Source organism: Corticium candelabrum, chromosome 1 (genome assembly GCF_963422355.1).
Source record: "Corticium candelabrum chromosome 1, ooCorCand1.1, whole genome shotgun sequence".
Classification (NCBI taxonomy): Eukaryota; Metazoa; Porifera; class Homoscleromorpha; order Homosclerophorida; family Plakinidae; genus Corticium; species Corticium candelabrum.
The window spans coordinates 6,961,603-6,974,925 of NC_085085.1; the positions used below are offsets into that span (position 1 = coordinate 6,961,603).

Below are 13,323 nucleotides of genomic sequence, written 5' to 3' on the forward strand. Positions count from 1 at the left end.
CTAGCAGTTGTGTTTGCCACATCGCCTTGCTCCTATACTGACATATTCAAAGTTCATGTACACGCACATACTCTAAGATACGTTGTCTAATTTACTATTAAATCAATTTAGTTACAAAATAGTAAATACATTGCTGTAAACTGTGTCTTCTGAGTCTTCGCACAAGACTAAATGTTAATTATGCAACTTTACTCCCAACCTGATTCAATTAAACTGATAAACATGAATGATAGTCTGACTGATAATAAAGTTGATAGACTGTCTGTCAATAGATTCAAAGACGCAACCAACATTTATCTGTTTGAATGATTGACTGCCTGTGTGTCGATCCATATATCTATAGTCTCGTCTCAGTAGCACTACATCAAAAATCCTGTACAAGCCCCACTCTTTGTAATCCAACCAAAGTTTGTTAATAAAAATTTCAGTTTTTTTAGTATACTTCAAACACAGGTAGACCTACTGTCTCTGTGCCTACAAGTCAAGTGAAGTACTATCAGCACTGCTGCAGCCATGTCCAAGATTCTTTGTAATCGTAAGCGTATGCCATGACCCACAGCAAACTGATGCCACAAACAGACCGTCATCTTTCAGTTTCTGTACAATAGTCGGACAGATTTTATTGGACGTGTCTCCATGACCCAACTGACCATAAGCACCTGCAAGCAATTAGACAACTAATAAACAAAAAGACTAAACAGGAAAGACAAACAACCACCACTTAATCAACCTATTTACCTAAAAAATTTCCTCCACAAATAAGTCACGCGAGACCCATGCACAGTCATTAATTCCTATAAACAATATATTTAGATATCTTACCCCAGCCCCATGTGAACAATAAGCCATCTCCTGTAAGTGACAGATTACAAATACAATTCTACACAACCACACAGCAGAAACGTTGTTACTCGTCACAGCAGCTGAATGTCTTGAACCGCATGCCAATTGCACAATATCACATTCTAGCGGAAAGTCCACCATTTCTGGAAAAGCCCCAAACTTTCCTATGGAGTCGTTGCTGTCCTCTTTTCCATCACCAGACACACCCAACTGACCACTAGAGTTCCAACCCCAGCTGTACACACTACCCAAGTCTGAAACCAATACCCAACATGATTCTTCAAGCAGCTAGTGCGTTGGGTTGTTAACCAATAAAAAGAAACTGTCATAGCTACCTGTCAAAGCTAGAGAATGCCAACCGCCAGTTGAAATTCTGATTACATTGATGCCACCTAAGAGATCAATGACCTGGGGAGTTGTATGCGTTTTTATGTCTCCAAGACCAAGTTGACCACGACTACAAGAAGAAAACGTGCACATGACCATTAGCACCTAACAATCATTAGACATGCATACAAACATACACAGGTAAAGAGAGTGAAACAGATATAAAGAGTCGGTAAATTATCAGACATGCAAGCGCTGCATACCTTCCAATGCCACAGCTATACACCACTCCAGTTGCCGTCAACAGTATAGTGTGATCAATACCACAAGCAACCTGGACTACTCTATGAGAAAAAGATACTAGTCTCTGCAAAGAGACAGGTTTCACTGTTGAAGAAACAATTTGTGAATTGTCATTCGTTTCTTCTGCAATTTTGGATGTAACAGATACAGGTGAAAAGCAGGAAGTGAACACTGCACCATTACCTGCAGACGTGAAGAAAACAGAGCAAGAATACTGAGTGGGTCCATTTAGCAAACCTGATGTAATAACCACAACTCTAGCACAAACTCACATGTGCATGCACACATGCACACACACACACACACACACACACACACACACACACACACACACATGGTCAGTCAGATAGACAGACAGACAGACAAACAGACAAACTGTCACAGCTATCAAGAGACAAAGACGGAAAGCTAAATGCATCAACCTTCAAAACATACTGGAGATTGGTTTTTCCTGTGTGTCTACACAACAATCAAATGCCAGAGTGATTGACAGGAAAATAAAGAAGATTGTTTCAAGAGACAGCCACATAAACATAAATAGTTGTAGGTAAAACCAAGCCCTATTGGCTTGGGTAGTATTTAGTTGCTTTGCTTAGATGGTGTATAACAGTTCAATGTTTGAAAATATATGTATTGACAGACAGACAGACAGACAGACAGACAGACAGACAGACAGACACTCACGCACACATTGTAGTGGCTGCAAACACATGCATGTACAATGCATGCCCAGGCTCTGATCCAAGAGTTTGTGGAAGAGCCCAAGATGTCCTTTCAGCTGAGCCATATGCCAACTCCTACAATGCACGCCATAGGTCTGCCATCAGAGTAATACTGGAAACCCACCTAAGTTTATATCAAGTCTCCACAAGTGTGCACTAAACTCTGGATGAGACAATCTGAATCGTCAGGCTGGCTGGGGCCAGGCCCAATGGGCTACTCTATAGATTCACACCTGAGACCAGCATGCTTGCACAAGACCATTGGTCTATAGCATCAAATAATGCAACAACTTGGTCTCTTAAGCCCTGTCCACACTTGCAACTGAATCGCGATCCAATCACGATAAATCCAATACATCGGGAGGTGGTTTTTGGATCATGATCAAATTAGAAATAGTGGACATTACCTCCACGTACGCTAGGTGCGTAGTCGGAACATCTAACACTCCTCACTTGTCTTTGCTCTCACTCACCTTATGTCACTGTATCAACGCTTTCCACAAGCAAAGAAGCCACACGTACACATCGTTCATCAGTCATGTGATACAGAAATGAGGTGCAGGTAGCATTTTCAAAGTGCAGTGTGGATGCTCGCTATCCCGATCGGATCACGATCCACAGCAGGATCGCGATCGAATCGTGATCCAATTGCAATCCATTCTGTGGACAGGGCTTTAATTCCATCTAATTCATGCATTCATGACCAACAGCAACAACCTTACCATCGCTTGCCCATATTTGTTCCCTGTTGCAAGCAATAGAGCAGATCTCAGCTGCTGGTGACAAATCAACTTTTCCAACTAATCTATTGCTACTCCCACAAACTTTGCTCTCGGCATCACATTCTGTAAGCCACAAAAGCAACTTGTCTTTTCTCGAGTAAAGTACCAGCTTCTCCATTCCACCACTACCGCAAGGGCATGTAGCATCTGTCCATCTACAATGTCCATATCCTGGAACAACCAATTTACTTATCCACGATTTTGACTTTGACCCATCATTAGTCCAACCCCATACAGATACGTCCTCTACAAATATTGAAACACTTCAGGTGTTAATTTAATATATTCTAACAATTCCCTGGACCTTCCTCTGTGACAGCAAAGCTTGTACTCCAAGATAGGGCAAGCTTAGTGTTGCTAGTATTGAACAGCAATCCAGTAAAAACGGGAAGATTTTTTAAAAAGCAATCGTCTTGACAAATCTGCCGAAATCCGTTGTAGCCAAATCCAAAGACAGACATGGGACACAGCAGCTACGGCGCATGCTCAATCTTCCAACAAATATGGCGATGCCCACGAAAACGTTATTGTCTCGTGTTGCTAAGCTTTACCAAGTTCCAAACTCTTACGTCAGAAATATACACGTTACAGGTAAGTAAACAAGAGCAGCTTGCCCACCAATAGACCTCTATAAGCAGAAAAGTTGTTAGGTACGTTGTCGAGACGGTTCAGGATTCGGCGGAGAACGACGAATATAGATCGAAGTTTGACAGATGTAAGTTCACCGATTGTTGCCGTCCCCTGATATCTCGACCGTGCTCGTGTTCCCAGCCACTCGGACGTCAAACATCCGGGCCTGTGAGATCAGATGGAGTGCGTGCAATACCACGTGTTAACTTATGCCCAACTAACTGCATGTGTTCCAACGACTTAGAATTTGATTACAGGGTAAGTGAGAGTGTTTTTAATTGTTAGCTGCATAATGTATGTCGGGATTTTTGTAGAACGTTCGTTTGTTGAGTCAATTTGTATCTCCAATGACTGGCATGATATTGGGAAGAAAAATTACAGGTGGAGTATATGTTTTTTGTATGCTTGTACTTCAAGGCTAACCACACTGACCACCAACATTAAAGCTGTATTCTACCAGTCAGACCAGTCTGGGTCTGCTTGACTGTGGTGTTTCACTCCACGAATGTTAATTAATTGTCATTCGCATCTACCACTATTTGACTGGAGTGTTAACTTGTAGTGGAGACTTGATACATTAGTGACTCTTTTAAGCTATGCTTACCAATTCGCAAATGCTCCAGCTGCCACAGTTAATATTCGGATGTGTGTGTCTTCCTGCTCGTATTCTCTTGCACATCGCTTGATGTAACAACCATATGCAGTCTAGGTCATCCAACTTGGAAACAAATGACGGATCTGTCTGCCTAGCGTCATACAGGAACTGGCACAACAGCACAAGGAGAGGTTCTCGTACGATGCTAATTCATTTTCATGGCAGGAAATGCAGCGTCTACAGGGTATGTGCTCTGTGAGCTCTAGTTATGAACCTGTTGCTTTATTGGCACAGCCACACTGGTAGCATTGTATAGTCCAGAGCCATCAAAGTTGTGTAACAGTAATGAAAATAGAATCCAACATAATTATTACAATTTTCAATGTATTGGCAGTGCACACAGAATTTGTTGGGTTTTGTACTGACATAAAATTCATACACATGACAGTCTACCCTAATGTTTGTAGGGCTATGTGGTCGACGGCAGCGCCAGTTAACATCACAAATAAAGCGGTCACGTTGGATGGGTGAGCAGAGTTAACAGTCAATGTGTGTAACAATTATCTGATGCAACACTGTGTATAAAGGTTTGATGCCATTTACAACAAAGATGCCACAATACATGAACGACCCACAGCTCTTCTAGATGTGACTGGACTACAACAAAAATACGTACTATATAGTATACATACATAAGAAGCCAGTTGAGGTATTGATGTAAATAATTGTGTCATCATTATGGTATTTGATATCAATCATTAAATGGTTTACATCCAAAAGCCACAATGTGACATTGTGTCATGCCAACTCAGCTACTCTCTCCTGGTGTTGTATCGGCCTATTAGATGGTTCATATTGAGAGGGTCTTTGGCTGTTGTGAGATGAATAGTAGCTGTTGGACATAGGATATGCACTCGATGGCACTGCAGTTGGAACTGAGGGTAAAACGTCTTCCAGATTTTCAGTGACTTCTCCTGCAGCACAGTCTAGAAACAATCAAATGTTGTTAATTAAGTGAGATGGTCGATGTTACAGTTTAATAACTATTTATGACTGGACATCATCAGCAACCAAGACTGCAGATGAGATCCATCCGAATGTCAAAATTGTGAAGACTTATTTTTAACAAAAACAATTGTCACATCACTTTTGGCATAGAAAAATGTGCATCTAGAGGTCGCTGACTGTGCAAAACATGTTACTGCTGAATGTTAGTGAACCTTTAATCTATACAATAGCCACACCTACTTGCTGCATCCTCCAGGCCCATTGTGTGTCCAGACAGGTGGTTACTACATCCATAGTTCATTTACAGACATAAAGACAAATCACACATAGAACTACAATATATACACTACAGTCTTTCCTCACTAACAAAAGTTTCTAGCAATGCCTAGATGTGTTTAAGACCTTCCTGATGTTACAAACATGACTGATTTGTAATCAAAGGTTTGGAAAGCACTACCCTTACCACAATTTGCGTTTGAGACTATCTACACTCTGCCACGTTGAGGGCAGCTTTCTGTTGTACACACAGACAGGGTTACCCGGTGTGTGACCTGTGAATGAGGGTTTCTTTACGGTGGCATGGAATTGGTGGTTGCTGACCGAATCTAGGTGCTAACATTGGTCGTACAGTCTGTGTAGAGTAAACTATGACTGTATGTTGGATATATCTACTGAATCAAAGTGAATGCTGAACATAGCATTGACTGTATTAATAGACATTACCATGAAGGACAAGCTGATCGAGTTCTCTTTCCAGTTCTTCCATGTCTGGATCTTCCACTGACATATTACCAGCTGTTACATACAGTAAAAATCTTTATGAATAAGAAAGCAGACATTTAACTACTCTTTACGTACCAAACAAGACTTCATCAATTTCACGATGTTCTTCTAGCGTCTATGAATAGCACAATACAATTACAGTAATACAGTTTCATTATTGTTTTATAACTGAATCTGCTATTTACGTTCAAGCAATACTATTTCAGAATGTTTGCAACTTGTACATGGTACAGTGCTTCAAGAACAAATGAGGTATGATGTATGCTTTTGACTGGTAATTCATAAATCTCTGTAACAAATTATGAAAGGCAGTGTAACCTGCTAAATGCTTGCACATGTACGCTTTGACTTACAAGCAAAAGATGGACTAATCCACACTTAGTTGGAGAGCCATCCATTTAGGTCGGGAAATTCAGTTTCATAAATCATGAATACATACACAATTAAATCTGTGTACACAGGTCCTGAATCTGTGTACACAGGTCCTGAATCTGTGTACACAGGTCTTATTTTGGAGGTCAGTAAAGTATTTTATTGTAATTTGCCACTCATGAAATGATTACATACTGCAGATATATTGGTGTAGACTGCGTTAGTCTTAGACCGTACTGCCTTGATAAGGGTATTTTGCTAATATGCCAATAACCAATAAGTCAACAACAAATAAGCTTATAGCCCATACCGCTATCTGATCTAATTATATTATATACAGTGTACATGAGTTTATTCATGTTTTATAGAGATAAAATTGTTCCTAATAAACAGGACGGTTTTCTGCCCTCAGGTGCGATTCTGTTGTTACAAAATATTACCAGCATCTCAGAGAAAAAGCCTTTCTGAAGAAACAAGGTGGCAGGTGCACTCAAGTAGCATTGGGCAAGCTATCCACATAACTCAAACATGGCCACTACGGAAAACTGCACATGCCCAAGCAATTGGCTTGCATCAATGCAAGCTTTACTGATTTGGATATAAAACGAACTGATACGCCGATCCGATTATTGGTGCAACACACTGGCGTATACAAAGCTTTGCTAAGGTGGTCCATAAGCAGTACATAGAATTTTTTTCTCAAAATAACCAGCATCTACCCTGGCACCTCCCGGCTGGAACTCGGCCAACCGACCGTAACGTGCTGCCATCCTCGTCCCCAATTGTAGTTGATCTATTGTTTACTCAACCAGAGTGCGAAAGAACAACCCACAATGGTGCACACATGCACAACCCGTACTGATTACCCTATCATGGTGTACCAGTGGCGTCGCTACACATCTGCCTGGAGGCCATGACACAAAAATATTAGTAGGTGTGACCTTTAAAAGATAGACAATAGAAAACGTTTAACGTTAATCTTATTCAGTGCTGACAAAGACATCAAATGATATTTATTTCTGCATTTCACTTGTGACTAGACCAACTAGCTTGAAACCTAAACGAGCAACAAGCTGGACCTGGTGTTTAGCTCTTTCAGGGTATTCATTGTGACTGATTGTTCGTTCAGATATTCAGATGTTCAGATGCAGCAAAAATAGTGCCTATCCATATACAAGGAAGATGACATTTGTATCATAACAAAACAATATGCAGCTTACACTAGCTTACATTAAAGTGTTGCTGCCTGCTCCAACAGCTATTACTCCACATTCAATCACATATCATGATATCATCAAGTAAGGTATAATTTTAATTTGCCCTGTCTCATCAGCTCATGCACAAGTTACAAGGTAGCTTCATTTACCCTGTTTTGTCAGCTCATGCTCAAGCTACAACAAGTACCACATTCCATCTTACTTCATGGACATCATCCATGACATCATGCACTCTTGCAACCGTCAACTTGCCATCCTTTAGCTGCTCTCTAAGCGCAGTAGCACCAGCAGAGAAAGCACCAACAACCTAGCAACCAAATATTGCAACCAAATCATGTTTTTGTACATGAAGTCTAGTGTGCATGCAATTAGCTTACCATTCGATTAGTCTGTGCATTCCTTATCTGATCAAGCTGTAACTGTACTGTGTCAAGGACTGATTGCCTGTCTTGTAATGATTTCTCAAGGACTTTGCTGCGTTTCAGCGATGTTTTTGCCTGTGAAATAGACATAAAGGAAAACACGATTACAGACAGAGCATGTTACATTTACAATTTTTGAGTGTTGGAGAATATTCATCATATGATCAATATGAGAGGTATACAAATTGACAAAAAAGCAGGCAGGCAGGCATACGAGCAAGTAGCAATAAACAGAGCAATACTCTCGCATTTCCAATACCTAATTATCACACACGGTACTGTATACATTGACTCTAAGATACTGCCCTATTAGACTTCCCAAACACACAGTAGCCTTGGTTGTAATAGGACTCATTTATGAAATACATATAAAAGACAGACGCATCGAGTTTAATTGCCATTAAAACTTTAAAAACAAAGTACATCACCTGGAACACAAAAACAATAACCCATTCTTGCTGTTCTTGTCAGTGCTTACTATGAGGCATTAATGGACTTGGGTTGGAATGCCAAATCTAAGAGACTCTTTACACACAGCAATGCTCAAAACTTCAACAACACATGTGTACTGCACTTCGATCTGTACAGTGATGTAAGCCTTTTTGTGCAAGAACACTTAAATAAATGAATATGACAAACTCAGGAACATTTTCAGACTGCTTGACAAGATGAAATGAGAATTTACTGCTTCAGATTCTCACCTCTCAAAATGATTATAGACAAAGAGTGTACTACTTATTAGTATTAGCTTCAATCTTCTTAGTAGAAATTCGTTAATTACAATACTTCACTTCTTTGTTTTCTATATTTTCTCTGTTGTCTGCTGACTGTTTGTCTGACTTGTCTTCTGTACTTGTCCTGGCTCTCAGATTTGTAATATGACATCAAAGTTACAGAAAGACAGTTGTTTTATTTTTCCACAAGGCCAGACCAATTAAATTTCTTGATGCTCGGATTAGCTGGTCCAGTTTTGAGCTTAACCAAAATATAAAAATAAAAATTTGATATGCACATGCACAACGATAATATGTTTGATGTAAAATATTTGGTAGTACATACAGCCTACAACTACGTACTGATGACTCTCCAAGTGTAAACCGTGCAAGTGTTCCAGTGACTGTTTCTGCATTCCGCTCCGTATCACCGTCATTCATTTTACACTGTCTACTACGTTATCTCACATTTGTAGGCAACGCAACGAGAATTGTGCATGCTTGAATGCCACATGATCATTACTTTCAATTCAAGTCAGTCGGTTTGGTTTTCATGTCCAAATATCCGAGCATAAAAATTTAGTAGCTCTGTACATACATTTTGTGGCCCTACTGCACAGTGTACCAGTATGTTAATTGATGATGATGCAGAAATCAAAACAGACAACCAATAAAATCAATTACCGCACTAGTGTTCTTCTGCTTATGAAGGTCCAATGCGGTATTCCTCAAACTGCACACAGAATTTCTCACACCAATAGTCTACATGTATCTGCAAAAAGTCATCATACCATTTCACCTCTTCATTCATTTTCTCTGTTTCACTTGTGAGCTTGTCTTTGGTTGTTTGCAAACTGTCACATGTCATGCACAGAACACAATGAGAAACACATGAATGCACTGCAAAATTTGTACAACACTGACAACTAGCAATCAGATTTCAGACAAAGGTTCAATATAGATTATATTAAGCTGACATCTCCAGAAAATTGTGATATGACAGTGGTGTGTGTGTGTGTGTGTGTGTTGTGTGTGTGTGTGTGTGTGTGTGTGTGTGTGTGTGTGTGTGTGTGTGTGTGTGTGTGTGTGTGTGTTAATCTGCCTGGTGTTAATCCATTAGTTAATTAACTTGTACTGATGAGAATGGCCATTACATATTTTATCTTTGATCCTATCTATTCCAGTAAAGAATCAAACTAGTTCTATCCATTTCCTTCTCACCAAAACTCCGCCAGATCCGACTCTGTCAAACTTGGACTCATACAAGAATGATCCTTTATAGCAAGTCTTATTACCTCACTGCCATCATAAACACCCTCGCTGATCTTTCTTTCTCTCCTCAACTGACACAGAATTACTTCAGCATCTTCATCTCTCAATCTGCACTCAATCTCTTTACAAAGTTGTCTAAATTGCAGGCGGTTCATCAACAGATCCTCTCCCTGCTTCTCGTATATTTGACTCATTATATCACTTGTAATTTCTCTAGCAACTTCCAGAACAACAAATTCACTTTTGTGAATGTCAGGCATACCATAGCCACTGACTTTCCGGACACCTTTAATTACTAATCCTATAGTCCATTTGATCCATCCCATTTCAATAACGGAATTCCTAATAAATTCAAGTTTTGTCTGTATTTTGTTTTGCCGATACATCTCACTGAGAACAACCTCCAGACAAAGCGGCATCGACTTTTTCCTTGTGAACAAAAGTTCAAGGTCTTTTAATGTAAACGTTAAGTGATTAGAGCGACGACAATGTGAAACGATAACGTCACACCAGAAATGGACTTTCGAGTCCCAGTGAGTTGGGTTGCTCGCACGATTGGCGGGAAAAGATGAAAACATAAAGCTCATACGTTCATCATCAGACCAGTCCTTGTGAAGCTGAGAAGACGCCATGAATCGAGATTTTTCCTGCTTGTTCATACGCTTGGCGAGTATTCTAGCGTACGAACGCATTTAATTCTTGTTTCCGGTCATGTGATGGCGTGTGCAGACATGCACACGTGCGCGTGTGTAGACATGATGCTTGTGTGGTGTGTGCGTGCGTGTGTGTGTATAGATATCTATATGGTGTGTGTTTTAGTCCACGTTCATCTGAGCAGTGGTTAACGTTTAATTAATTTTCCTACATGTTGCAGTTAGATTACAAATTAATTTAGGTACTTGTACAGTACTGCACGTTGCAATTACACCGTTTAGTATGGCCGGTAATTATTAAAGTAACCTTCTTTGTTGTGTATTAGTAGTATTGACGAAGGTTATTAGTGTCTCCCACAGATCTAGAAAGGGATCATTTTAAATTATCAGGTTGTGTTGTGTCGAGAGTTAACTGCAAAATTGTCAATGCATTAAGTTTGCCTGACACATGCATATAGGGCATGCAAATGGATGCCATTTACTATTTCCAACAACTCGTAGGTTAAGTTTGAGAAGCACGAGAGAAAGGTTTTGGAGTTTGTAAGCAATAATTGTCTATCTATCGTTGATTTTGATACTTATAAGGCTGACAATGACTTTGTGACATATCTCAGCATAAATTAAAGACTGTGCAATTAACTGTAGACGGTAGCAAGAACAGTTGCAACTATGATGAAACGCCAACTTTTCATCTAGAGTTCTGTGGAATGAAGAAGACTAACCAAGAATTCGTGCAGTCTACCTTCTAACTTAATTAAAAAGTCAGTTGTTGTTACAAAGTCATAAATTATCGGCTGTTTTTTTGCATGGGATTGTAGATCGATGCAAACCATATGGAATTTTATTAAGTTGGGATTGACTTATCAGATGACTATTGTACTGGAGAAGAGGATATACAGAAGAACACTTGGGCTTTTGAACAGAGCCAGTCTAAAATTAAGTGAAGTTTTCAGCCAGAATAGGAAATATTTTGACAGAAACTTGGACCTAGTGCGCATGTCAAGCAGCATCCCTTACTGTGGTGATCGAGCAACCCATTGCTCTAGTGATCTCACAAAGTAAGCTGTTCTATTCTAGAGATACAGTATAAGCATTCAAACTTGTCTCAGTTTGTGGAAAACAATTGCTTTTACGTTTTGATGAAAATAATGTAAACGTTAATTAAGAGTCATCTTCCTGAATATTTGTGGTAATCCAAGGCATGCAAAGAGATTGACAATTGAACCATCCAGTTGATTGATATTTCTCATTTTGCTTGATTTACTGTTCTCTTTGTCATGAGCATAGATTTGCAATACCTCTTAAAGTCTCACTTAATTCCATGCTCTACAACTGTAAACTCTGTTCCTACAAGATGTAGAAGAACTTATGAATTGAAACATGTATACCAACAACCACATATCTGTGTGTACATTGTACTCTTTTTGTTCAGATGTAAGAAGCCACAAACTGTTCTGTCACAATACAAGACCTAAACGACCAGCTGACTTTGTGAGCCCATTTTCTTCCCCCGATAGCTGGTCCACACTTCAAAAGTCATCGATTACACGTGACATAATCAACACATCTTATACAGTGTTGTTACCATTACAATGTTCTACTTCACATTTTCAAAGTACATACACTACAGTTGTGGGACAAATACCACAGGTGAACCAAATGCTTGACCAAGTCTGTTAGCGAGAACTCGTAACCATAGATTTCTGATATCTATGACCAACAAACACAATAGCAGCAAAGTTCAATGAATGAAAGTTTGAGCCCGTGAGTCAAACAGTTTTCACATCATCGTGACAAGACTACAGCAATAAATTGTTGACCATTCATTGCAACTTCAAATCACACACTAGCAACAAAGTGTGTCTAAGCAGTTAATTCTCAAAAGCGTCCTAGCAAGAAATGAGCAGATAAAGCAACAACTGGTGCACCAGTTGGAATGCCAGGATATGGTCCAGAAGAGCCAGCTATGTCAATATGAGAGTAGGGAAGTGGTCGCTCTGAATCAATTCCATGCTAAACACAAGCAATGTCCTAAACACACAGGCATGCACGCACTCATGCACACATGCACACATGTACACACACACACACACACACACACACACACACACACACACACACACACACACACACACACACACACACACACACACACACCAACATGAGAGAGAGAGAGGGGGGGAGGTGGAGGTGGAGGCGAAGGAGGAGGGGAGGGGAGGGGAAGGGGGAGGATGTTGGGAGGGGAGATGATGGAAGGGAAGGGGAGGGGGAGGAGGAGGAGGGAGAGGAGGAGGGGGACGAGGAGGGGGAGGAGGAGGGGGACGAGGAGGGGGAGGAGGAGGACGAGGAGGGGGAGGAGGAGGAGGAGGAGGGGGAAGAGGAGGAGGAGGAGGAGGAGGAGGAGGGGAAGGGGAGGAGGAGGAGGAGGGGAAGGGGAGGAGGAGGAGGAGGAGGAGGAGGAGGGGAAGGGGAGGAGGAGGAGGAGGGGAAGGGGAGGAGGAGGAGGAGGAGGAGGAGGAGGGGAAGGGGGGAGGAGGAGGAGGAGGAGGAGGGGAAGGGGAGGAGGAGGAGGAGGAGGGGAAGGGGAGGAGGAGGATGGGAGGATGATGGGAGGGGAGGGGAGAGGAGGGGGAGGAGGAGGGGAGGGGAGGAGGAGGGGAGGAGGAGGGGAGGGGAGGAGG

The 13,323-nt window shown here is 41.0% G+C and overlaps 4 protein-coding genes across 4 annotated transcripts in view; 1 reads left to right on the plus strand and 3 right to left on the minus strand.

Annotated features, from left to right (window-relative positions):
• Nucleotides 1-20: 20 nt before the first annotated feature.
• LOC134180397 (probable E3 ubiquitin-protein ligase HERC4) lies at nucleotides 21-3,757 on the minus strand. Its single transcript, XM_062647554.1, has 7 exons — nucleotides 3,282-3,757; nucleotides 2,918-3,223; nucleotides 1,434-1,656; nucleotides 1,179-1,300; nucleotides 912-1,097; nucleotides 823-852; nucleotides 21-659 (listed from the first exon to the last, which is right to left on the minus strand). The coding sequence occupies exons 1-7, from the start codon at nucleotides 3,436-3,438 to the stop codon at nucleotides 475-477; spliced, it is 1,209 nt and encodes a 402-aa protein (XP_062503538.1). The 5' UTR covers nucleotides 3,439-3,757; the 3' UTR covers nucleotides 21-474.
• On the plus strand, nucleotides 3,467-4,928 carry LOC134180407 (small ribosomal subunit protein bS18-like). The gene is made up of 6 exons (XM_062647561.1): nucleotides 3,467-3,568; nucleotides 3,628-3,692; nucleotides 3,749-3,865; nucleotides 3,922-3,988; nucleotides 4,670-4,729; nucleotides 4,790-4,928. Exons 1-6 carry the CDS (start codon nucleotides 3,481-3,483, stop codon nucleotides 4,846-4,848), a joined length of 456 nt encoding a protein of 151 aa, XP_062503545.1. The 5' UTR covers nucleotides 3,467-3,480; the 3' UTR covers nucleotides 4,849-4,928.
• On the minus strand, nucleotides 4,923-10,662 carry LOC134180388 (charged multivesicular body protein 7-like). Its single transcript, XM_062647542.1, has 8 exons — nucleotides 9,939-10,662; nucleotides 9,509-9,571; nucleotides 9,402-9,450; nucleotides 7,960-8,079; nucleotides 7,785-7,889; nucleotides 6,069-6,108; nucleotides 5,934-6,005; nucleotides 4,923-5,188 (listed from the first exon to the last, which is right to left on the minus strand). The coding sequence occupies exons 1-8, from the start codon at nucleotides 10,646-10,648 to the stop codon at nucleotides 5,001-5,003; spliced, it is 1,347 nt and encodes a 448-aa protein (XP_062503526.1). The 5' UTR covers nucleotides 10,649-10,662; the 3' UTR covers nucleotides 4,923-5,000.
• A 1,780-nt stretch (nucleotides 10,663-12,442) lies between these two features.
• Nucleotides 12,443-13,323, minus strand: part of LOC134197130 (putative aminopeptidase W07G4.4) — an 11,958-nt gene continuing 11,077 nt past the window's right edge. The window contains 1 exon segment of the mRNA XM_062666398.1: nucleotides 12,443-12,655. Coding sequence (XP_062522382.1) covers nucleotides 12,521-12,655 — 135 coding nt within the window. The 3' untranslated portion in view covers nucleotides 12,443-12,520.